Source organism: Pongo abelii, chromosome 2, assembly GCF_028885655.2.
Source record: "Pongo abelii isolate AG06213 chromosome 2, NHGRI_mPonAbe1-v2.0_pri, whole genome shotgun sequence".
Taxonomy (NCBI): Eukaryota; Metazoa; Chordata; class Mammalia; order Primates; family Hominidae; genus Pongo; species Pongo abelii.
This window is the reverse complement of record NC_085928.1, coordinates 18,294,288-18,317,305: the sequence shown is the minus strand read 5'-3', so window position 1 is coordinate 18,317,305 and position 23,018 is coordinate 18,294,288. Positions and strand designations below refer to the sequence as shown.

Genomic DNA, 23,018 nt, shown 5'->3' with positions numbered 1-23,018 from the left:
TCTGACCTCCAGGAGGCTGCCAGCCAGCTGGGTCCTGTTTGGTCACAATCAGTCACTCCCATGTTTATGTATGTGTCATTCATGGAAGACCTCCCTTCTCCCTTTAATAGGGAATTTGGGGCCTTTTAGCAAATGAAGTAACTGCACAAAGACGTGTGTGTGTGTGTGTGTGTGTGTGTGTGTGTGTGTCCCCTTCTCATTCTTATGAAGTCCTAATGCTCCTCCACTACCCCCAAACAAACACAGGGGATCTTATACTGAAAATCGGCATTCACAGAAAGGAAATGGCCTCATGAGGAAGCAGCAGGAACAACCTGTTTATGGGAGAGCTCAGTGTGGGCCAGGCAGGAGGTGTCACGGCCCTTCCTCTGCGTCTACCATACCTCCTTCTTCAAGCTGTTTAGGTGGTGCTCTGGGGTGTCAGCCTCCAGGCGTTCAGCCATCAGACTCTTACTCTAAAGAGGAAAGGGAAAACTGAGGAAATACAGACAATTATAGAGGAGAAAATGAAAATAATTCCAACCCCAAATTCATCACTATTTCAATTCTCTATATATACGTATCTACACACACAGATACATACATACATATCTCTAAAAGATAGCATATACAGGACATTATTATTATTGTAGTTTTAAACTTTCAATATTGTTTTATATGCACCCACATATTTACCCTTTTTAGTTCTCCACATTCCCTCCTGAAGTTCCATGCTCCCCACTGGCTTTTGCCAGGATAACTTTCTTTAGTATTACTTGTAATATAAGTATCTGCTGGCAACAAATTCTTCAGTCTTTGTCTGAAAATGTCTTTATTTTGCCTTTACAATAGAAGGATAATTAAACTATTGGTCAAATTCTTGGATAGCAATAAAGATATCAACCCATTGTCTTTTCTGTTTTACAATTTCAACTGAAAAGTCAACCATTAATCTTAATTTTATTTCTTTGTGGTTAATTTTTTTTTCTGGGTATTTGTAAGATTAGTTTTCTTGTCATCGATTTCCAGCAATTTTACGATGTGTGGGTAGGTGTGTGGGTAGGTGTGTGTGTTTTTAATCCTTCTTTCATTAGTTTCAAAAACTTCTTGGCAAGTGTGTTTTCCCAGATTGCTTCTGTCGCAGTCTTGTGTCCGTAGCATATGTTAGGCTATTTCACTGAGTCTCGTGTGTCTCTTACGCCCTGTTCTTTTCTTAATGCTCTTTTTTGTTTGTTTCTGTGCTTCGGTTTATATGTTTTCTGTTGACCTAATTTTGAACTCACTATCACTGTCTGTTGCTGATTCAATCTGTTGTTAAAACATCCAATGAGTTGTCAGTTTCAGATATTGTACTATTAATTTCTGGAATGTCCAGAAATGTCCAGTTGATTATTTTTAAAAATAGCATTATTGAGAGGTAGCTTATGTATCATAAAGTCTAATCATTTAAGTGAACAATTGAATAACTGTTAGTATATTTAGAGTTGTGCAGCTATCATCAAAATCTAATTCCAGGGCATTTCTGTGCTCCAAAAAGTACTCGGGAGGCTGAGGCAGGAGAATGGCATGAACCCGGGAGGCAGAGCTTGCAGTGAGCCGAGATAGCGCCATTGCACTCCAGCCTGGGCGACAAAGAGAGACTCCGTCTCAAAAAAACAAAAAAAGAAACCTCATGTTCATTTGCAGCCACTCTCTATTCCACTCTCAGCCACAGGCAACCACGAATCTACTTTCTCTGTGGATTTGCCTTTCCTGGACATTTAATATAAGCAGAGCTATACAATATGCGGTCTTTGGGTATACTTCTTTCACTTAGAATAATGTTTTCAAGGTTCATCTGTGCTGTGGCATGTATCCTTCATTCTTTTAAACTGCTGAATAGAATTTCATTGTATATTAGTATTCCAGGTGCATTCCACATTTTATTGATCCACGAACCGGTTGATGAATATGTGGGTCGGGTTTTGGGCTATTATGAATAATGCTGCTATGAACATTTGTGTACAGTTTTTGTGTGTGGGCATAGGTTTTCATTTCTCTTGGGTGGATATGTAGAGGTGGAATTGCTGAGTTATGGTGAATTTGTTTAACATTTTAGGTAACTGAGCAATTGTTTTCTTAAGTGGCTGCACCATTTTACACTCCTGCTAGCAGTGCATAAGGGCTCAGTTTCTCCACATTATTACCGATTCTTACATCTTTTTGATTTGTAGCCATTCTTGTGTATTGTAAGAGGCATTTCTTTGTGGTTTCAATTTGCCTTTCTCTAATAACCAATATTCTTGAGTATATTTTCACGTTTATTGGTCATTCATAGCTTCTTTGGTGAAATACCTATTTTAATCTTTTGTTCATTTTTAAATTGGGTTATTTGTATTTCTATTATTGAGTTGTAAGAGTTCTTCATATATTCTGGATACAAGTCCCTTATGGGATATGTGATTTTTAAAATATTTTCTGTCTGTGTCTTATCTTTCTACTTTCTTAATAGTGTAGAAAGCACAAACATTTTCAATTTCAATGAAGTTCAATTTATCAACTTTTTTGTGCCATATTTTTTCTGATTAAAAAACAAACACAAACAACAAAAAAACTTTGAAAAGACAGGAATAGAATAAGTCTTCCTGAATGTAATATGACAATCTGTCTTACCAACCACCAGTAATATGCTTTATAAGGAAAACTAGGCTGGGTGTGGTGGTTCACGCCTCCAGTTCCAGCATTTTGGGAGGCTGGAGGCGCATGGATCACCTGAGGTCAGGAATTTGAGACCAGCCTGGCCAACATGGTGAAACCCCGTCTCTACTAAAAATACAAAAATTAGCCGGGCGTGGTGGCAGGCACCTGTAATCCCAGCTACTCGGGAGGCTGAGGCAGGAGAATCGCTTGAACCTGGGAAGCAGAAGTTGTGCACCACTGCACTCCAGCCTGGGTGATGAGACTTTGTCTCAAAAAACAAACAAACAAACACACACACACAAAAAGACATATAATACCCGAAGCCTTCATGCTTTTGGTGTCATATCTAAGAAATCTTTCCCTAACCATAAGGACTTATTCTTATGTTTTCTTCTCAGAGTTTTATAGTTATAGCTCTTACATTTAGGTCCATGATTTTGTGATCCATTTTGAGTAAATTTTTGGTATGGCACAAGATAAGAGCTTTAATTCATCTTGCATGTGAATATCCAATTTTCCAAGAACCATTTTTTAGCAAAGCTGGTCTTTCCTCCATTGAATTGCCTTGCATTTTTATCAGAGATCAATTAATGATAATAGTAAGGGTTTATTTCTTGAATCTCAATTATGACCCATCAATCTCTATATCTGTCTTTATACTAATGCCACATTATCTTGGTTATTTTAGCTTTGTTGTAAGTTTTGAAATCAAAAAGTGTAAATCCTCCAACTTTATTATTCTCTTCCAACATTATTTTGGCTATTATGGGTCTTTTACTTTTCCATAGATCACAGTTCTCCTTTGAAGCTTTTCTTGACTTCATCCCTTTGTCTATATTATCTTCCATTTGTTTTTCATTAATCATAGGATGTTTTTTGGTCTTTTTTTCCCTCTTTTTGTGGAGAATGCGGTCTTGCTATATTACCCAGGCAGGTCTTGAACTCCTGGGCTCAAGCCCTTCAGAGGGTATGGGACAAGATGCCTCTGGATGTGGTCAGAGTGGCAGTAAGGTACCTCGGTCCATTCTTCTATAGCTGGAATTGAAATGGCAAGAAAAGGAGTGAGGGTCTTAGGGAATCATTTCCTGCCTGGGAACAGAGAGCTACATTAAAGGAGTCCCATGGCATGGAGGGACCCTGTCTGGGGTGAACCACCTAGGAAAAAGTTTGCAGGCAATCATGGAAATGAAGAAAGTTTAATAAACGGTTTACCCACTCAAAGACAAACCTTGTGAAGGATGCAGCATAGCACTGAATTAAGAACACAGGTTTTGGAGTCAGACTGACATGGGTTGAGATTCTGGCTCCGCCTCCTCCCAGCTAAATAATGTCAATGAATCACTCACCTGAAGAGGAGAGGGGCTGTGTGTGCTCAGTGCAGCCTGACAGTGCCTTCAGCAAACTGACAATTTTAGTCATGTGGAAAGACTAAATTCATTGATTTATTCACTCATATTAAATAAATGAATTATATTCTTCCTTTCTGAGAACATAGTCCTTAGCTTTAATATTCACCCTGCATACTGGATTTTAGAATTAATTATCTTTGCAAAGTCCTCTCTGAAGAAGTGTTTACTTTCACTCAGTACAGGAGATGATCCTTTCAACCCTCCTCTGACGAGATTTCACTGATTACTAAGCACCGTGAGAAGCAGGTGGAGCCCTCAGAAGCAAACACAGTTGTATTCAGTTAAAAGTACACATCTAATTGGTCTCCCTAAATTCTCATGAAAGAGAGATGTAGCTGGCACACCTCAGACACCCAGTCACTGTCATTTTCCTGCCCAGAGGGCAATATTCTGTAAAGGAACAGTGATGGAAGAGTGGCATGGGAGCAGGACTGCAGCTGCTGGGCTGGCTCCCCCATCACCCCAGTTCAGATCTATTTCTAACCCAACTCCAGGGGTTCTGCTTCCATTATTTCTTGCCGTGTAACAAATCTCCCCTAAACTCACTGGATTAAACCCACCTCTGTTTCATTTTCTGACACGATTTTCTGTGTTGGCTGGGCTCAGCTGGGGAGTTCTTCTGCACCACAGGACCTTGGCCGAGGCTGCAGTCACCTGGAGGCATAACTGGGCCGGGGAGTCCAAGAGGGCTCACCCACACATCTGCTGTTTGGTGAGGGCGGCCGGGAGGCTGGGGTAGCTGGTCCTCTCTCATCGGTGCGATCTCAGGCCTCTCCCTCTTCACATGGCCTGTCTGCATGGTCTCTTTGGGTGGTCACTGAGCAGGGTAGCCAGACTTTGTTACACGGTGGCTTAGGGCTCTCCAAAGACAAAAGCAGAAGCTACCGGGCTTCTTATAGCATAGGCCTAGAATTGTCTCTTCCCCACAGTCTATTAACTAAGCAAGTCACAGACCATCCTAGACTCATTGTGGGAGGGGGCTGCGCAAGGGTGTGAATCTTTCGGGGCATGGCTCCTGGGGGCCACCTTGGATAACAGCTGTCATGGGTTCTCTAGCAGGGGCTTCATAAGTATATGAGAGAAGGAACTACAGAATGTGCCAGAGTCGGCTTGCTTAACACTTGGGCAAAACAAAATGAAAGTTATACAAATACCTTGGAATGAGATTCTGGCACTAATTCTACTATCTCCTCATTAAGAAATTGGGGAAAGTGTAAATTAGACATGATTTAAGTAAATGTCCTCTCTCTGGTCCTTTGGTGACATTTGTTTTATCTTCTTGGTCCATGTCACCTGTGGGCTTCTCCTGTGATTCATGTAGTCATGTTGTACTTGTCACTTCCATTATGGGGAAGAGCATTTATATTTATTGCTGAGAAAGCACCATCTCACCATCTTCAATTGTCCGAAGTTCATAATTGATGTGCAGAATCTTTGCCAACTGTCTCCATTGCTCCAGGTGCTGCTATCCCTCATGGCTCCTGAATGATGCTGAAAATGTAAGGGAGGTTGGTCTCTTCTAATTTACACTCTGAAATACTATCCTGCTAATAACATTTTCTCTGCCTGCCTGTGATGCTCTTTGATTTTGGAACACTCTTTGTGTCTGTGAACAGTTAGAGGGTTTTGTAAAGTCTCTGGGTATTTGTCATAAGAGTGACTTCCAAGTTATTTGGAATATGTAACAGAATATATCTGGTGTGTAGTAGATGCTCAACACATGTCTGTTGAGCAGTATGATAAATGCCGTGATTATTGTTATGAGGAATAAATGAGTGCCATGTTCTGAATGTTTATGTTTCCCCCAAATTCATATGTTAAAATCCTCATCCCCGATGTGATGGCTTTAGAAGGTGGGGACTTTGGGGGGTGATTGGGTCATGAAGGTAGAACCCTCATGATTCAGTTAGTGTTCTCATGAATGAGACCCCAGAGGCTGGGTGTGCTGGCTCATGCCTGTAATCTCAGCACTTTGGAAGTCTGAGGCAGGTGATCACTTGAGCCCAGAAGTTGCAGACAAACCTGAGCAATATGGGGAATCCCTGTCTCTACTAAAAATGAAAAAAAAAAAAAAAAAAAGTAGCTGGGTATGGTGGCATGCACCTGTAGTCCCAGGAGGCTGAGTTGGAGGATTTCTTGAGTCCAGGAGGTAGAGGCTGCAATGAGCTGAGATCACACTACTGAACTCCAGCCTGGGTGGCAGAGTTTTTTCTTTTCTTTTTTTTTTTTTTTTTTCTGTCTCAAAAGAGAGAGAGAGAGAGAGAGAGGTCCCAGAGACCCAAAGAACTAGCTGGCTAGCCCCTTTCATTATATGAGGACACAGGGAGAAAGTGCCATAGATGACAGGAAGCAGGCTCTCACCAGACATTGAATCTACCAGTGCCTTAATTTTGGACTTCTCAGCCTCCAGAACCATGAGCAATAAATTTCTGTTGTTTATAAACCACTCAGTTTCTGATATTTTGTTATGGTAACCTGAATGCACTAAGACAATGAGTGACCTTTTACAAAGGACCTGAATAATCATTATTTTCCATTTGGGTATCTGTTCCATCCCTTATTTTCTAATACAAAATCTGTCCCAAAATACTAATCCTGAACCTAAGATTGCTACAGCTATCTGCTGAAACCATCTTTCTCAGTGTGCTTTTTTTTTTTTTTGAGACAGAGTCTCACTGTGTTGCCCAGGCTAGAGTACAGTAGCGCAATCTTGTCTCACTGCAACCTCTGCCTCTCAGGTTCAAGCGATTCTCATGCCTCAGCCTCCCAAGTAGCTGGGATTACAGGCACGTGCCACCACACCCAGCTAATTTTTGTATCTTTGGTAGAGATGGGGTTTCTCCACGTTGGCCAGGCTAGTCCTGAATTCCTGGCCTCAAGTGATCCACCCACCTTAGCCTCCCAAAGTGCTGGGATTACAGGCATGAGTCACCACATCCAGTCCCACAGTGTCTTTTAATATATTTACATTTAATGGCCAGGCGCAGTGGCTCACTCCTGTAATCCCAGCACTTTGGGAGGCCAAGGTGGGCGGATCATGAGGTCAGGAGATCGAGACCATCCTGGCCAACATGGTGAAACCCTGTCTCTACTAAAAAAATACAAAAAATTAGCCGGATGTGGTGGCAGGCACCTGTAGTCCCAGCTACTTGGGAGGCTGAGGCAGGAGAATGGTGTCAACCTGGGAGGTGGAGCTTGCAGTGAGCCAAGATCACGCCACTGCACTCCAGCCTGGGTGACAGAGCGAGACTCCGTCTCAAAAAAATATATATACATATATATTTACATTTAATGTATTTACATTTAACTACCAACATAGTTGGTATCTTTTTTTTTTTTTTTTTTTTGAGACGAAGTTTTGTTCTTATTGTCCAGGCTGGAGTGCAGTGGCGCAATCTTGGCTCACTGCAACCTCCGCCTCCTGGGTTCGAGCAATTCTTCTGGCTCAGCCTTCCGAGTAGCTGGGATTATAGGCACCTGCCACCATGTCCGGCTAACTTTTTGTATCTTTAGTAGAGGTGAGGTTTTACCACGTTGGCCAGGCTGGTCTCTAACTCCTAACCTCAGGTGATCCACCTGCCTCAGCCTCCCAAAGTGCTGGGATTACAGGCATGAGCCACTGCACCCAGCCCCATATTTGGTATTTCTACCACACATCTGTGTTTTCTATTTGTTTCACCCTTTCAGTTTCTTAACTCTCTGATTGCCTTCTTTTGAACTTTTTTCCTTCCATTTTTTCCTTTCTATTAACTTCCAAGTTATGCATTCTATTTTTGGACTTTTAGTGATAACCCTAGACGTTTCAACAAGCACACTTTACTAATCAAAATCTAAGATTTACCATCTTTTTTTCCCTTCAACAATACAGAACCTTAGTTACTGTGTCCATCCATATTTTAGTTGTATTTTGCTTTTCCTAATTCCCAAGATATTGTTATTATTGGTTTATGAAGTCATTGTTTATTCTGATTTTTACAGTAAATTTTTATTCATTTTTCAAATCTGCTTGGTCAATTTTGTGGTCATTTATTCTTTATTTATGTCTTCAACCTCTTGTACTGTTTATTTAAACATTTCTGTGTTTGATAATTCAAGGCATCTTCTCATGTCTAATTCTAGAAGTTTTTTTTTTTTTTTTGCTGACTCTTGCTTATCATGCTGTTCCAGTCTTTTCATTCATGACTTCTGAGTATTTGCTCATACTTCTTTGAAATTATATGTGATTATTTGTGCCTAGGTATAAAGTGGAAAGTGAGTTCCCCCAAAAAGGAGGATTTCTGGCCGGGCGCTGTGGCTCACGCCTATAATCCCAGCACTTTGGGAGGCTGAGGCGGGCAGATCACCTGAGGTCAGGAGTTTGAGAACAGCCTGACCAACATGGTGAAACCCCATCTCTACTGAAAATACAAAAATTAGCCGGGCATGGTGGTGGGCGCCTGTAGTCCCAGCTACTCGGGAGGCTGAGGCAGGAGAATCGCTTGAACCCAGGAGGCAGAGGTTGCAGTGAGCTTAGATGGAGCCACTGCACTCCAGCCTGGGTGACAGAGCAAGACTCAGTCCCCCCCAAAAAAAAAGAAAAGAAAAAAAAAGGAGGATTTCTGTCTGTTTTGTGGGTGTCTGGGAGAATTAACAACCCAAATGCACTTTAAATCTTAAATCAACTTTTTGGCTTGAGGTTTTTGTGAACACCTAAAGTATACATTTTGTCTGCAAGCCTACATAAAGTCAGGATTTTGATTTGAAAAATCAGGGATTTTCGCCTATGCTTGTTCAGTTCAGGTTTCCAGTCCATGTATTTTATTCACAGTGTAATGGAGGGCCAGGGTCAGAGACAGATTAATTCCTTATTTACTCTTACAGGTGAAACTGTCAGATGTCACCTGTCATGATGTTGGAAACAGGAATTTATGTGTTAGAGTTTTACTAAAGTTTTGATTTTGGCTTTAGAAAAAGCATCCTCATCTGTGGTGGTGGCTGCCCTTGTCAGTCAGTGCCTAGAGAGACTTTTGGGGATGGTAGTAACAGGACAGTCCCCCATTTCTACTGAACATCCTCAGTGTCTGTTCCAAGTAGAATTCCAGTTATGCTCTCAAGGTGGAAGTTGCCTGGGGAGGACATCCTTGAGTACAGCTCAATTTTTTTTCTTTCTTTTAGAGATGAGGTCTCACTTTGTCACCCAGGCTAGAGTGCCCTGGCATGATTCCAGCTCACTGCAGCCTCAAACCCTCAGGCTCAAGAGATCCTCCCACCTCAGCTTCCCAAATAGCTGGGACTATGGGCTCATGCCATCGATCTTGGCTGGTTTTTTTATTTTTTGTAAAGACGAGATCTCACTTTGTTGCCCAGACTGGTCTCAAACTCCTGGGCTCAAGTGATCCTCTTGCCTCAGCCTCCCAAAACCCCGGGATTACAGGCATCAGCCACCATGCTTAGCTACAGCTCCATTAATAGGCACAAGTTCTTCAATACTCACTTAGACCCCAGCTCTGCTGGGACCACACGCCATTTTTCTTCCCATGTTGTGATCTTGCCCACCATGCCTCCACTTTTTCCCCATCTGCCTGGCTACTTAGTTGAAAACTCTTTCTGCCCAGCCTTTCCAGCTCCCTGTGGGAGCTTGGGCCACACCCTACCTGAACGACTATCCTCCCTCAATGTCCCCAGTCCCAGAAATCATCTTGAACAAGTAATCTGTCCATGAGCTGCTCCCCGTTCAGACCTCTGGCCAGGTTGTGGCCTCCTAACCTCAGTCCACTCAGCTGTGGCCTCCATGATCCGACCCAGACAGCCTCCTCTCTTTTCTTCTCATTTCTTCCTCCCTCTTACCCTTATCTTTCCCATGCTCCTGTTCACATGTTCTACTCCAGGGCTCTATTTTTGTGTACAAAACGTCATGATTACAGCTCTCTTTATAACAATTCCAACCCCCATTCCCTGCTTTTTTTCCCCATGAGAGGTCAGCTCCTGAGTTCACAGGCCCAAATGTGAGTGATGCATAGAAGGGACAGAGTGTTTCCTCTGAGGCCTCTGCACATCCCTGTCCAGTCTTTTCATTCTCTGTGGTTTTCTCATTTCTAGTCCAAGAGGCCCAGAAGCAAACCTGGAGGTGAGACCCAAAGAAAGCTGGAACCATGCTGTCTTTGTACACTGTGAGGACACAGAGTCTGTTCCTGGAAGGCCCAGCATCAACGCAGATGAGGAAGTTGGGGGTCCCCAAATCTGCCGTGTATGTGGGGACAAGGCCACTGGCTATCACTTCAATGTCATGACATGTGAAGGATGCAAGGGCTTTTTCAGGTAGAGTTACCCATCAGCCTTCACCCACCTGCCACCACTGACACACTGGGCCACACCTAACGGGTCTGCCACTAACCCACTGGGTAACGTCTCAGGGCCTCAGCTTGACCTGTCCCCCAGGTTTAGAGTGTGGGCTGGTGGCCCACCCAGAGGCCTTGTAATTAGTCTCAACGGAGCCATTTATATACCAGAGGAATCCTTCATCTTCAGTCTTCCTATTATACCCAAAAAGTTCTCCTTCCATTAAGATATCCCTTGGTTTCTCCATGTGCTCTTGAATAAAATGGAAAATGACTCAGTGAAAGATAAGGAATTTGAAAATCCCAAATCCAAGTGTTCACATCCACCTTCTGGGGTGGTTGTTACATAAAGAATGGCATAAAATAAATGCTCAGACCATGAGAAGAGAAGCAGACCGAAGGCAGGGGAGGGGTGGGGAGGGGAGAAAGCCATGTGTGAGGAAGCGCTCCAGGTGCACCCTCTGGAGGGCACAGGGTATGCAAGGAGCAGCTCCCATCTCGGGAGCCACATGTGGGACCCTCATGCATTCCCAAGACAGCCAGCCTGATGGCCCTTTGCAGAGTTCTTCGTGGTGGCTGGGCATTCAAATGGAAAAGGGCAGGTTCCAGGGAGAAATGAACATTCGTGTTGCATGAGTTATAACAGGGGTGAGACACATCAGCAGTGTCAGACTGGGTTCAGCTACAAGTCACAGGACACTTGTTGCAAATTGGTTTGGCAATAAGGAAAATGTGTTACCTCTCCTAACGGGAAGTCTGAAGGCCTCCAGGTTAGTGAGTTCAGCAGCTCATTTCTTTCCATTTTTCTCTTCAGCCATCCCACCTGAGAGCTCTGATTGCGGTCTGGCTCCCTTTGTGGGGGCACAGTGCCGGGGCCCCAGGCAGGAATCATTATGTTCAGCAGAGGCACACAAAGGCCCATCTTTGAGAGTAAGGAAATCTTTCCCAGGAGTCCCCTCACATTGGCTAGAGCCGGGCCCAGCCTATGCCTGAACTAGTCACTAGCAAAGAGCAGCAGGTATGTCCTTGAGCTGGGCACACGCCACGTGACTGTGTGGAAGAGGGTGGATGTCTGCACCAGCTCCAGATGCTGCTGGCACAGAAGAGGCTGCCCAAGCAGTGTCCGTGCATCCTGCCTCAGCATGCGGGAATCTTCTGCTCTCCCTTCCTCGTTTGGGTACTATTCCTGGGACTCTCAGAAAAAGGCAACATGTTGTAGTGGGCAAAAGCTAAATCCAGTATCAGGCAGCCCTGGATTCAAATTTCAGCTTGTCATGTACCCGGAGGACAGCTGGGGATCCATCGTCTTCAAGCCTCAGTCTCCCTCATCTGTGCTAGGCAGATGAGATTATGAGTTTCACAGGGTTTGAGAACTAAATTTACAAAACTGCAAAACACCTAGCCTAGCATCTGATACATAGCATACCTTTAATTAATGTGAGCCCCGGTTTCATCTTTTACCCATTCTCAGTGGACTTCGATGTAGCATCAGAGCTTTCTTACCCAGGCCAGTTGGGAAGGCAAAAGGCAGGGATAGCATCTGTGAAGAACATGCCCCTGGGCTGGTCACTGGTCCGAGGCCCGAGGCCTCCAAGCGCAAACCTGCCGGGTCACTGTGGGCTTGGCTCAGCTCCCCAGGCCTGCCCTCGGGGACCTCTGCAGCCCTACCTGGCTGTTCATGCTCCTGGGCCAGCCTTCCCTCAGTTTCCACTCTGGACCAGAATCAGAGGCCAGAGCCAAGGGAGAAATTGTTTCTTTCCATCCAGTTGTGGAGATGGGGAAAGTAAAGGTAGGGCTGCACTGACCGTGTCTTCTGTGGGACAGGCAGGACGTCTGGGCTGGGAGGAGGAGATCTTGTACCAGAGTCTCCAAAAGGCATCTGCCCCATTGCCTCTCTGCGCACCGCAGAGAGGGGTGTGCGGGGGCCCGTGGGTCCCGCCTGCACGCTCTGCTGTTCCAGGCGCTCGACCTCTTTGCCCCCTAGGTCAACGAGGGGAATCCACTCTGCCATGGGGAAGCCGCTGCCCCGTAGGGTAGAAAAACTTCCCCATAGTTCACCCCTTCCTCCCTGGCCGCCCAGTCTGGAAGGGGAGCTGGGGAAGGCGGGGGGGGGGGGGGGGGGGGGGGGGGAGAGGGAGTGGGGCAGGGGGGTGGCGGGGAGGGGACTTCTCTGGTTTGTTACCCTTCTGGGGTCAGGTTTCCTTGGCTCCCTCCTTTAAGGAGGGGAAATCGAGAGGAAGAGGCCCATCTCCATGGAAACTTTCTGGTAACAAGGGTGTGAAAGAGGAGGGGACAGGTGTTTCAGGAAGAAGGGAAGGCGCTGAGGATGGGCCTGGAGTGGAGGTGTCCCTGAAAGTGGTTTTGGGGCTGCCCGCACCAGCGAAAAGCACGTGTCCCATTTCCTGCCGGAATGGCCAGAAAAGGTCTCCTCCCTGGCTCTGCCCCCTCTAGCTGAGTCCTGGACCTCTAGGGACGCCCACCTACACCCTTCCCATAAAGCCTGACCCAGCTGGGACGCAAAGGCTAGTGTCCCCCTCCCCGAGTCGGTAGGGGCTGGGGAGGGAGGTGGTGTGGTCCGGAGCCCCAGGCCGAGGGCCCGGGGCACCCGTGCATCCTCCCTTCTGCTCCCCATTCTCTCACAGGAGGGCCATGAAACGCAACGCCCGGCTGAGGTGCCCCTTCCGGAAGGGCGCCTGCGAGATCACCCGGAAGACCCGGCGACAGTGCCAGGCCTGCCGCCTGCGCAAGTGCCTGGAGAGCGGCATGAAGAAGGAGAGTGAGCAGTGGGCGCGCGGGCGGGCCGGGGCCGGGGTGCATGGCTCTGAGTAAGGACGTGCCGTGGGTGTGTGCATGCTTGTGTGGAGATGCGCGCCGAGTGTGCGCGTTAACACACGTGCACATGTGAGCTGGTGTCCGTGTGCAACAGGCAGCCATCTGGGGGAGCGCTTGCAGCCGGCCCTCTGGGAGATGGAGGGAGTCGGTAATCTCTGCCCTGGGATGTGTGCTGGGCAGCCCTGGACAGGGCGTGCCCTCTGTCTCCCCTCAGTTGCTCCTGCATCATTCTTTTTGTCCCCTTCATAATTGTTGTAATGGTTTGAAACCACATTTGCGGGTAGGAGTGTGAATCTGGGGGAGGGAAGCAGGAGACACATGGGTGATAGGACCCTGGGCCTTCTAGCTGCTAGCCCCACCAGCTGCCCCAGACCTGGATCTTTATAGGGGTCTATAAAGATCCCTATATAGGGATCTTTGCAGACAGGTGACATGAGGTGTTCTCATTCTACCTATTTAACTTTGATATATTTGTGCTCCTAGGTCACTATGAGATTAAGGCTCATGCGGAAAAGGCTAGATGTTTCTAGTGCATATTTGTCTCCATGGAACACAAAGGGACCCAAAGCTGCTTCTTTCAAGGACAAGTTCTCTAGGCTGCTGGCAGGCATTCTTGATCTCTCCCCACCAAGGACCTCATAGCTTTGCTCTACACACATGAGTGGGCTCCAGAAATCCACAGAAGACCCTAAGGCTCTGGGCTATATAGGAAGTCTCTGGAGTTGCTATTTCTTGCTACGCTGTAGCCCAGCTCTCTACGGTCTTGGAGACCCAGACACCTCTGAAGAGTCTTGGTATATAATTCACCAGAAAATGATAATTGTAGATGCCATTTACTGAACATCTCTTATGTACCAGGAACTATATTAGGCACCCTACATGCAAGGTCTCATTTAACAGCAGTGCGAGGTAAACACGGTTTCTCCGGATCACAAAGGAGAAACCTGAAGGCAGGAGACGTTAAGGAGGTTGCTTGGGGTCACAGGTAGTAAGTGGCAAAGCTTTCAAGCAAACCCAGTGCCTTTGGATTCTGAAGCCTGTGCTCTTGCCAGGGCCCCACTGTGTCCTCACAAACTCCACTGCAGAGGGCAACACACCAGCCGCATCTCATCTCTGTCCTCACCCAGGTGTTTCTCCAGAGGAGCCCACAGGCCTCTTGAGTCCAGACAGGGGAGAATTGCTTGTCATCATTACTTTCTCTTTTGCCTAACGGCTTCTGCTGCCTTGAGAGGGTTATGCAGCGGCTCCCTGGGGGGCTGGAGGCTCACCAGGGACATGTGTGGCTGAGCCAGCCTCGCTGTCCCTGCAGTGATCATGTCCGACGAGGCCGTGGAGGAGAGGCGGGCCTTGATCAAGAGGAAGAAAAGAGAACGGATCGGGACTCAGCCACTGGGAGTGCAGGGGCTGACGGAGGAGCAGCGGATGATGATCAGGGAGCTGATGGACGCTCAGATGAAAACCTTTGACACTACCTTCTCCCATTTCAAGAATTTCCGGGTAGGAGGAACTGCACAGTGACCCGAGGTGTCACTGCCATCTTCATTCTCACATAGAAACTGAGGTTCCCCAAGGATAAGAAACTTGTACAAGGTCACAGCTAATCAGTAGTGGAGGGCAGATTTGGAGAGCTGGTCCTGCATCTGTGCTAGCTCCTCAAAGCCTTAGTCTCATTCCCAAAGGTTCTCAAAGTGTGGTCCCTGGGTCAGCAGCATCAGCATGCAGATTTTCAGGTCACCTCAGACCTCCTGAATCAGAAGCTCCAGGGAGGGGCAGGACCCCCCGGTGATTCTGTTGCAGGTTCGGGTTTGAAAATCACTGCTCTCTCCTTTAAAGCAGGTAGAAACTGGGTCTGAGCAATAAGTGGAGGGAAAGCTAGGCAGTTCCCCAGTGTTGCTGGCATTCGGGGCTTTATGAGGACAGGGTTGGGACCTGTTGGGGGTGTGACTTTTGTGAACTGGTGTTTCTTGATCCCAGCACATTAGCTATGTCTGTGCTCTAAGCGCCCTCCTTCCCCTTTGCACTGATAGATATCTCAAGTGGCCCTTCCCAGCCCAAAGAACTGGATTAGCCCAGTGACCTCAGATCTGCTCTTCCCATCCATAGCACCCTAAACCTTCTGAGTCTCCTGAGCCCAACATCTGGAATGCTTGGGATGACACACCATGGTTGGAGTCCCCCTTACCCTCCATTTTAACCAAGCAGGGATGTGTGTGACCATTAATTCATAGTTCCCCAAAGCACCTTCATGTGATAAAGAACACCAGAGAGAAGAAACAAATGCTGTGTGTGTGTATGTGTGAGGACACACGCATGCGTGTGGGTGTGAATGCCTGCATTTGTGCATCCTCTCGAGCTGCAAATGTGGCTGTGCACGTTTGGCTGGGGCCTGAGTTGGGACCTGTCTATGAAATCACATGCTGTCTCTCCTCTCTCCACCTCCTGGCGTGTGTCCTAGCTGCCAGGGGTGCTTAGCAGTGGCTGCGAGTTGCCAGAGTCTCTGCAGGCCCCATCGAGGGAAGAAGCTGCCAAGTGGAGCCAGGTCAGGAAAGATCTGTGCTCTGTGAAGGTCTCTCTGCAGCTGCGGGGGGAGGATGGCAGTGTCTGGAACTACAAACCCCCAGCCGACAATGGAGGGAAAGAGATCTTCTCCTTGCTGCCCCACATGGCTGACATGTCAACCTACATGTTCAAAGGCATCATCAACTTTGCCAAAGTCATCTCCTACTTCAGGTAGGACATGGAGACTGGGTGGTTGGGTGTGGAAAGGAACTGGAAGTGGCCAGGAGGTTCAAAGGGCCTGGGGTAGATCCTGAATTTGGGGGATATTGGTGTCAGAAGACCTTCCTTTTCCTGCGCCCTGCTCCCCAGGGCAGCCAGTGCTGCTGGGGAGTAGAGCCCTCGCTTTATGGCTGGTTAGCTTTGTGGCTGTGGGCCTACCAGCGTCTCTGCCTCTTCACCTGCTCAATGGAAGCTAACAATGCCTCCCCTGCAGGGCTGTTCTGTGAAATAAGAACACACCTGAAAAGCACCCAGCACAGAGTGGGCATTCAGATAGTCTTTCCTACTCTCCCTTAAAGGGGCAGGAATCACATGTTGACAGTTCCAGAGCAAAGAATGAGAGGAATAGACAAGATAAGGCTGCAAAAGCCATGGGGAGGGTGGGTGTTCCACAGAGCCCAAGGGTCAGGTATCCCCAGAGCTAGATATGGAGGCAACAACCATGGGGCAACTGGGGTTAGTGGGAGACATGGGAACTTCCTGGGGTGGCAGGAACCACAGCCCCAGAATATGTCTGCAGTCATAGGGTTAGGGATGGTGCCAGGTGTATCTGTCCTTGGGTAGGCCACCTTGCCTTGCCAAGCCTGGTCAAGTGGGGCTGAAACACACCTGCCAGAAGCTCCTGGTTTCTTCAGCAGGTTGAGGGTAGGTTATAGTTTAGGAGCCCAGAGGTTCTTCTCTGGCCCTGTAGGAGTCATGCATGACATTTAATGGGGTGATGCTGACAGCAGGTTTGGAATGGGGTTCAGATGGTGGCAAATAAGCTTAAAGGGGCAGGGAGAGAAGAATACTTATAAATGTGGACATTGGAAGATCTTTGGTGAAATCCAGTGACTGACAATTTAACATCAGGGCTCCCCACTTGCTATTTCTCATGGCCACCAATGTCGAGCACAGTGACCCGAGGTGTCACTGCCATCTTCATTCTCAGATAGAAACTGAAGTTCCCCAAGGATAAGAAACTTGTACAAGGTCACAGCTAATCAGTGGTGGAGGGTAGACTTGGAAGTACCAAAGCCAGCTCGATGCCGGGTCCTAAGCTGGGCAATGGGGAGGCACAGAAGAATAAGATCAATTACATGGCATTTGTAGCTCAGTGTTACAGATCTAAAAGAAGGATGGGCGCCAGTAGCACAGGGCCTGAATTCCCAAGGAGGCCAAGGCCAGAGGTAGTGTTTCCTCAAAACCCAGAGTAAGCAGCCTCCCTCTCAGGCTGTGAAGCTTCCTCCTTGTAAGGAATGCCTCCTTACTGGGGAGGTGGGGGCCTCTCCCAGGTTGGGAGGGAGTGGTCCCTGCAGGACCAGAAGGGTATCCATGTAACCATAATCTCAGAGGCTTGTTAAGCCGCCTCCATGGCTAGGCCTGTGCTCCAGCACTAGGAGTGGGGCTTCAGGCATCTGGGCTGCAGGGAAACCGTAGAAATACATGTGTGCACATTAAACCCAACACCGACAGCAGGAAGCAAACATCCCCACTGCTGGAGCTCAGGCCAAAAGGGCAGCACTTGCACTCTGGAAAGGGGAGACTGCACTCTGGAAAGACTTCTGAGAGGGGCAAAGACATAGCTTGGCCTGAGGGGCTAGCAGGATATACTAAAGGGGCAGTCATTCCAAGGGGGAAACTGAGGCAGAAAGGAGGAGGCCAGGGACCAGAAGCCAAAGCACTGGCTGTAGGTCAGGAGTTGTATAGGAGTTGAAGGAGATGGGGCCAGGCTGTAAGGGACCTGGATGCCAAGCTCAGTGGGTGGAGTTCCCGGAGGTAGCAGGGGAGGAGAGGATGCTGTGGGGCAGAGCTGTCTGCTGGGTTGTGAGGGGAGAGATGAGAGGCAGCCAGACAGCAGCCACAGTCATCCTCAGGGAAAGGAGCCATCCTCTCTCTTCCTCTCGCCCCCAACTTCTGGATTATGGGATGGCTGCTTGTGCCGGCCTGTGGGCTGCCTCCCAGGGAGCTGTCCTCCCCTCCCCATCCTTGCTGCCAGGGACTTGCCCATCGAGGACCAGATCTCCCTGCTGAAGGGGGCCACTTTTGAGCTGTGTCAACTGAGATTCAACACAGTGTTCAACGCGGAGACTGGAACCTGGGAGTGTGGCCGGCTGTCCTACTGCTTGGAAGACACTGCAGGTGCCCGAGAGAGCCTGCCTGCCCTGACAGAGGGAGGGAAACACTGCAGTTATGGGAGGAAGGGAGCTATGCCAGGATATGCAGGTTCTTGGATGGCAGGGCAGGAAGATGGAATGGCGGAAAACAAGATATTGGTGAGGGATGACTGGATCTTGGTCAGCTTGCTGAGAAGCTGCCCCTCCATCCTGTTACCATCCACAGGTGGCTTCCAGCAACTTCTACTGGAGCCCATGTTGAAATTCCACTACATGTTGAAGAAGCTGCAGCTGCATGAGGAGGAGTATGTGCTGATGCAGGCCATCTCCCTCTTCTCCCCAGGTGAGGGTCTCCCCTAGGCTGCCTGACATCCCCCCAGCCTTATCTGCCCTCCCCAGGGGTCCCAGTCCGTGGCCTTGCTCCTCATTCACTGCGCAGCCAGGATGGGGGCTCTCGCTGGTTTCTCCTGGGGTCAGTGGGTGATGCCCAGCTCTGGTCTTCCCTCACTTCCCTGCCTGGGTGACTCCATCTCTGGTGGGTGGTTGGCGAGCAATGCCCTGACTCTGGGCTGGACTGAGCTTGTCTTTGCCCCATGATCTTGCACCACACCTCCCTCCCCTCCCCTCCAGATCGCCCAGGTGTGGTGCAGCATCGTGTGGTGGACCAGCTGCAGGAGAAATTCGCCATTACTCTGAAGTCCTACATCGAATGCAATCGGCCCCAGCCTGCTCACAGGTGAGCATAGCAAGGGGTGAGGACCCGTGAGGGTGATGTGAGGGACCCGAGGTTCAGGGAAATTGCCCAAGGCTTCACGGCCAGAGGGTGGCATCTGGAGGTAGAGCCAGCCAGACCAGGTCCAAAGCTCACACTTTTGAGCACTGCCTAACCACTTCCCAGGAAAAACACAAGCAAACAGAGGGACGTGGCCCAGAAAGGGGCTTCTATACCTTCTCTGGTCCTCAGTAGCTCCTGTGACCTACTGCCCAGACTGATGCCCACAGACCCAGAGACAAACTTGGATTTTACTGAGCCCAAGGCCATGAAGGGTTAAGGCCAACACTGAGTATTATAGTGTGAACCTATAAACAGAAATCCTTATTTGGCCTGCACAGCTTTCTTTTTGGCTTGGTGTCCTGGGATGCTGGGAGTGGCCTTGTCTTTATTTGCTCAACCCTTCCTTGTATGGAGGCAGGAGGCTGGAAGTGCCAGCTTTCTTTTCCATCATGGGGATACTGAGACATATGGTACATCTCAGACACTAGATCCAAAGCTAGTTCCAGGAAGGGATTCTAGCCTGCAGCCCCTAACCTCCACAACGACTCTGCTCAGTCCTGGCCCCTGGACATTAATGAAGGCAGTGACAGCCCCACAGCCCCAAACTGGTAGCTGTAATATCTAGATTTTCCCACGGAAGTCTCTGTGTACAAAGATGCAACTCCCGCAGCTGGGTGTCGTGGCTCACACCTATAATCCCAGCACTTTGGGAGGTCAAGACAGGAGGATCCCTTGGGGCCAGGAGTTCAAAACCAGCCTAGGCAATATAGCCAGACCCCAACTCTAGAAAAATTTTAAAAAATTAGCCAGGTGTGGTGGCATGTGCTCTAGTCCTAGCTACCCAGGAGGCTGAGGCTGGAGGTCTCTTGAGTCCAGAAGTTTGACCCTGCAGTGAGTCCATGATCGTGCCATCATGCTCTAGCCTGGGTGACAGAATGAGATCCTGTCCCTTTAAAGAAAAAAAAGAAAAAAGACACAACTCCCATGAATGGGATGGGAGTGGGGAGAGTATTGGGCAGGCTGTTCTGCCTTTCTCATCCACAGGGTAAAAGGGAAGCTTACGGAATTCAGCCAAGCCTTGTCTCTTGGCTGACCTGAAATGTCCAGAGATCATGCTTGTGCAGCCTCAGAGCAGCCCGGAGGCTTGTGGGTTAGGGAAAGGGCGGGCTGCACCCACAACCTTTTCTCTGGCTGGCACACAGGTTCTTGTTCCTGAAGATCATGGCTATGCTCACCGAGCTCCGCAGCATCAACGCCCAGCACACCCAGCGGCTGCTGCGCATCCAGGACATACACCCCTTTGCTACGCCCCTCATGCAGGAGTTGTTCGGCATCGCAGGTAGCTGAGCGGCTGCCCTTGGGTGACGCCTCCGAGAGGCAGCCAGACCCAGAGCCCTCTGAGCCGCCACTCCCAGGCCAAGACAGATGGACACTGCCGAGAGCCGACAATGCCCTGCTGGCCTGTCTCCCTAGGGAATTCCTGCTATGACAGCTGGCTAGCATTCCTCAGGAAGGACATGGGCGCCCCCCACCCCCAGTTCAGTCTGTAGGGAGTGAAGCCACGGACTCTTATGTGGAGAGTGCACTGACCTGTAGGTCAGGACCATCAGAGAGGCAAGGTTGCCCTTTCCTTTTAAAAGGCCCTGTGGTCTGGGGAGAAATCCCTCAGATCCCACTAAAGTGTCAAGGTGTGGAAGGGACCAAGCGACCAAGGCTGGGCCATCTGGGGTCTACGCCCACATGCCCACATACCCACGTTCGTTCGCTTCCTGAGTCTTTTCATTGCTACCTCTAATAGTCCTGTCTCCCACTTCCCACTCGTTCCCCTCCTCTTCAGAGCTGCTTTGTGGGCTCCAGGCCTGTACTCATCGGCAGGCGCATGAGTATCTGTGGGAGTCCTCTAGAGAGATCAGAAGCCAGGAGGCCTGCACCAAATGTCAGAAGCTTGGCATGACCTCATTCTGGCCACATCATTCTGTGTCTCTGCATCCATTTGAACACATTATTAAGCACCGATAATAGGTAGCCTGCTGTGGGGTATACAGCGTTGACTCAGATATAGATCCTGAGCTCAGAGTTTATAGTTAAAAAAACAAACAGAAACACAAACAATTTGGATCAAAAGGAGAAATGATAAGTGACAAAAGCAGCACAAGGAATTTCCCTGTGTGGATGCTGAGCTGTGATGGCAGGCACCGGGTACCCAAGTGAAGGTTCCTGAGGATGTGAGTCTGTGGGAGCAAGGGCACAAACTGCAGCTGTGAGGGCGTGTGTGTGATTTGGTGTAGGTAGGTCTGTTCGCCATCTGATGGGGCCCGGGTTTGTTCCTGGGGCTGGAATGCTGGGTATGCTCTATGATAAGGCTATGCTGACAATCAGTTAAACACACCGGAGAAGAACCATTTACATGCACCTTATATTTCTGTGTACACATCTATTCTCAAAGCTAAAGGGTATGAAAGTGCCTGCCTTGTTTATAGCCACTTGTGAGTAAAAATTTTTTTGCATTTTCACAAATTACACTTTATATAAGGCATTCCACACCTAAGAACTAGTTTTGGGAAATGTAGCCCTGGGTTTAATGTCAAATCAAGGCAAAAGGAATTAAATAATGTACTTTTGGCCAGAGGGGCAAACTTTTTTGGCCTTTTTCTGGAGAAAATAATGTGGGGGTGTGGAAATAGAAATATACACAAGCATACATATTTTTACTACTTATTTTATTACTGTCCTTTATAAATCTGAAGACTCTGGCTAAGAACCTAAAAATGAATTATTTAACTTGGCTTGCTTATAAAATGATTGTTCTGTATAAAAGTTTAACATATGTGCATACCATAATTAAAAATGTAGTCTGGGCGCGGTGGCTCAGGCCTGTAATCCCAGCGCTTTGGGAGGCCAAGGCTGGCGGATCATGAGGTCAGAAGATCGAGACCATCCTGGCTAACACAGTGAAACCCCATCTCTACTAAAAATACAAAAAATTAGCCAGGCGTAGTGGTGGGCACGTGTAGCCCCAGCTACTTGGGAGGCCGTGGCAGGAGAATCGCTTGAACCAGGCAGGTGGAGGTTGCAGTGAGCTGAGATCGTGCCACTGCACTCCAGCCTGGGCGACAGAGCGAGACTCTGTCTCAAAAAAAAAAAAAAAAAAAAAAGTAGGAATTGCGTTAATTTTAAATGTCTAATATTTCATTCAAATGAAACTTCACAGTAACTGAATTTTAAAGAATAGATAATTACTTAGCTTTTGACATTTTACAAGAAGCAGGCCAAACTTTGAGAACATGGTAAATCATCAGTAATATAAATCAAAGCAAGTAAACATATTTTGTCATCCCTCTGACTTTACCAGACTTTTCTGCATTAAGGAGACATAGGGAGCACTTATTTTTAGAAAAGATACTGAGGGAAAAAAAGAGCTTCTCTTTCCAAACTCAATGAATACAGCTTTTGCTCCCAGGAATTTTAATTATGAATCCATTTATAATTAGAAATACAAATTTCTAATTTGGAAAGATAGATTTCACTCCAGTGTATTCATAAATCATATGCATCTCCCTTTCCTTACTAAAATGATTCGAGTGCTATTTGTTCAAGAGCCTGAAACTGTTGTAAGCTGTAGGACAGGGTAAGGTGAGGTTAAGATGGAATGGAGGGCAAATTTCCATCTCCCAGTCTTGATTTTAAAACTCCAGGGTAGTTCCCCAAACATTGAATTGATATGTACATATAATTTATATAGATTACAAAAACTAAATGTATTTCAAGAGTAAAGAAAGATTCAATGTTAGATGCCCTGAAGGGTTCACATAGGGTACTTTCTTTCAGTAGGTTTGTCGATCACAAGTTTATGGGACTAGAAGCCAGATTTTAACTTTCCTACTCCAACATTTGAGTTTCTTCTTTATTCCCTTCCCTAAACTTTTGAGTAAACAGAACTAAGCATCAGTTTTTAGGCATCCCTGTGACCACTTTTTTTTTTTTTTTTTTTTTTCCTGGGTCAGTGAGGAGAGGATTGAGTCAGTCTCCAAAGCTCAGGGCAAAAGACCTAAGCAAGCTACTGCATACCATCTGCCCCCTCATTAGTCAGGGCCACTCAACAGCCTCTCTCTACCTAGCCCAGAACTTTGTCTAATTAAGTCTTGACATTGAT

The 23,018-nt window shown here is 47.6% G+C and overlaps 1 protein-coding gene across 1 annotated transcript in view; it reads left to right on the top strand.

Moving 5' to 3' along the window:
• NR1I2 (nuclear receptor subfamily 1 group I member 2) overlaps positions 1–21,930 on the top strand; it is a 37,633-nt gene extending 15,703 nt beyond the window's left edge. Inside the window, exons 2-9 of the mRNA XM_002813243.4 lie at positions 10,146–10,364; positions 13,027–13,160; positions 14,526–14,713; positions 15,672–15,946; positions 17,973–18,115; positions 18,317–18,433; positions 18,721–18,826; positions 20,068–21,930. Of these exons, the coding sequence (XP_002813289.1) occupies positions 10,146–10,364; positions 13,027–13,160; positions 14,526–14,713; positions 15,672–15,946; positions 17,973–18,115; positions 18,317–18,433; positions 18,721–18,826; positions 20,068–20,212 (1,327 nt within the window). The 3' untranslated portion in view covers positions 20,213–21,930. The remainder of the gene's footprint in view (positions 1–10,145; positions 10,365–13,026; positions 13,161–14,525; positions 14,714–15,671; positions 15,947–17,972; positions 18,116–18,316; positions 18,434–18,720; positions 18,827–20,067) is intronic.
• Positions 21,931–23,018: the final 1,088 nt, after the last annotated feature.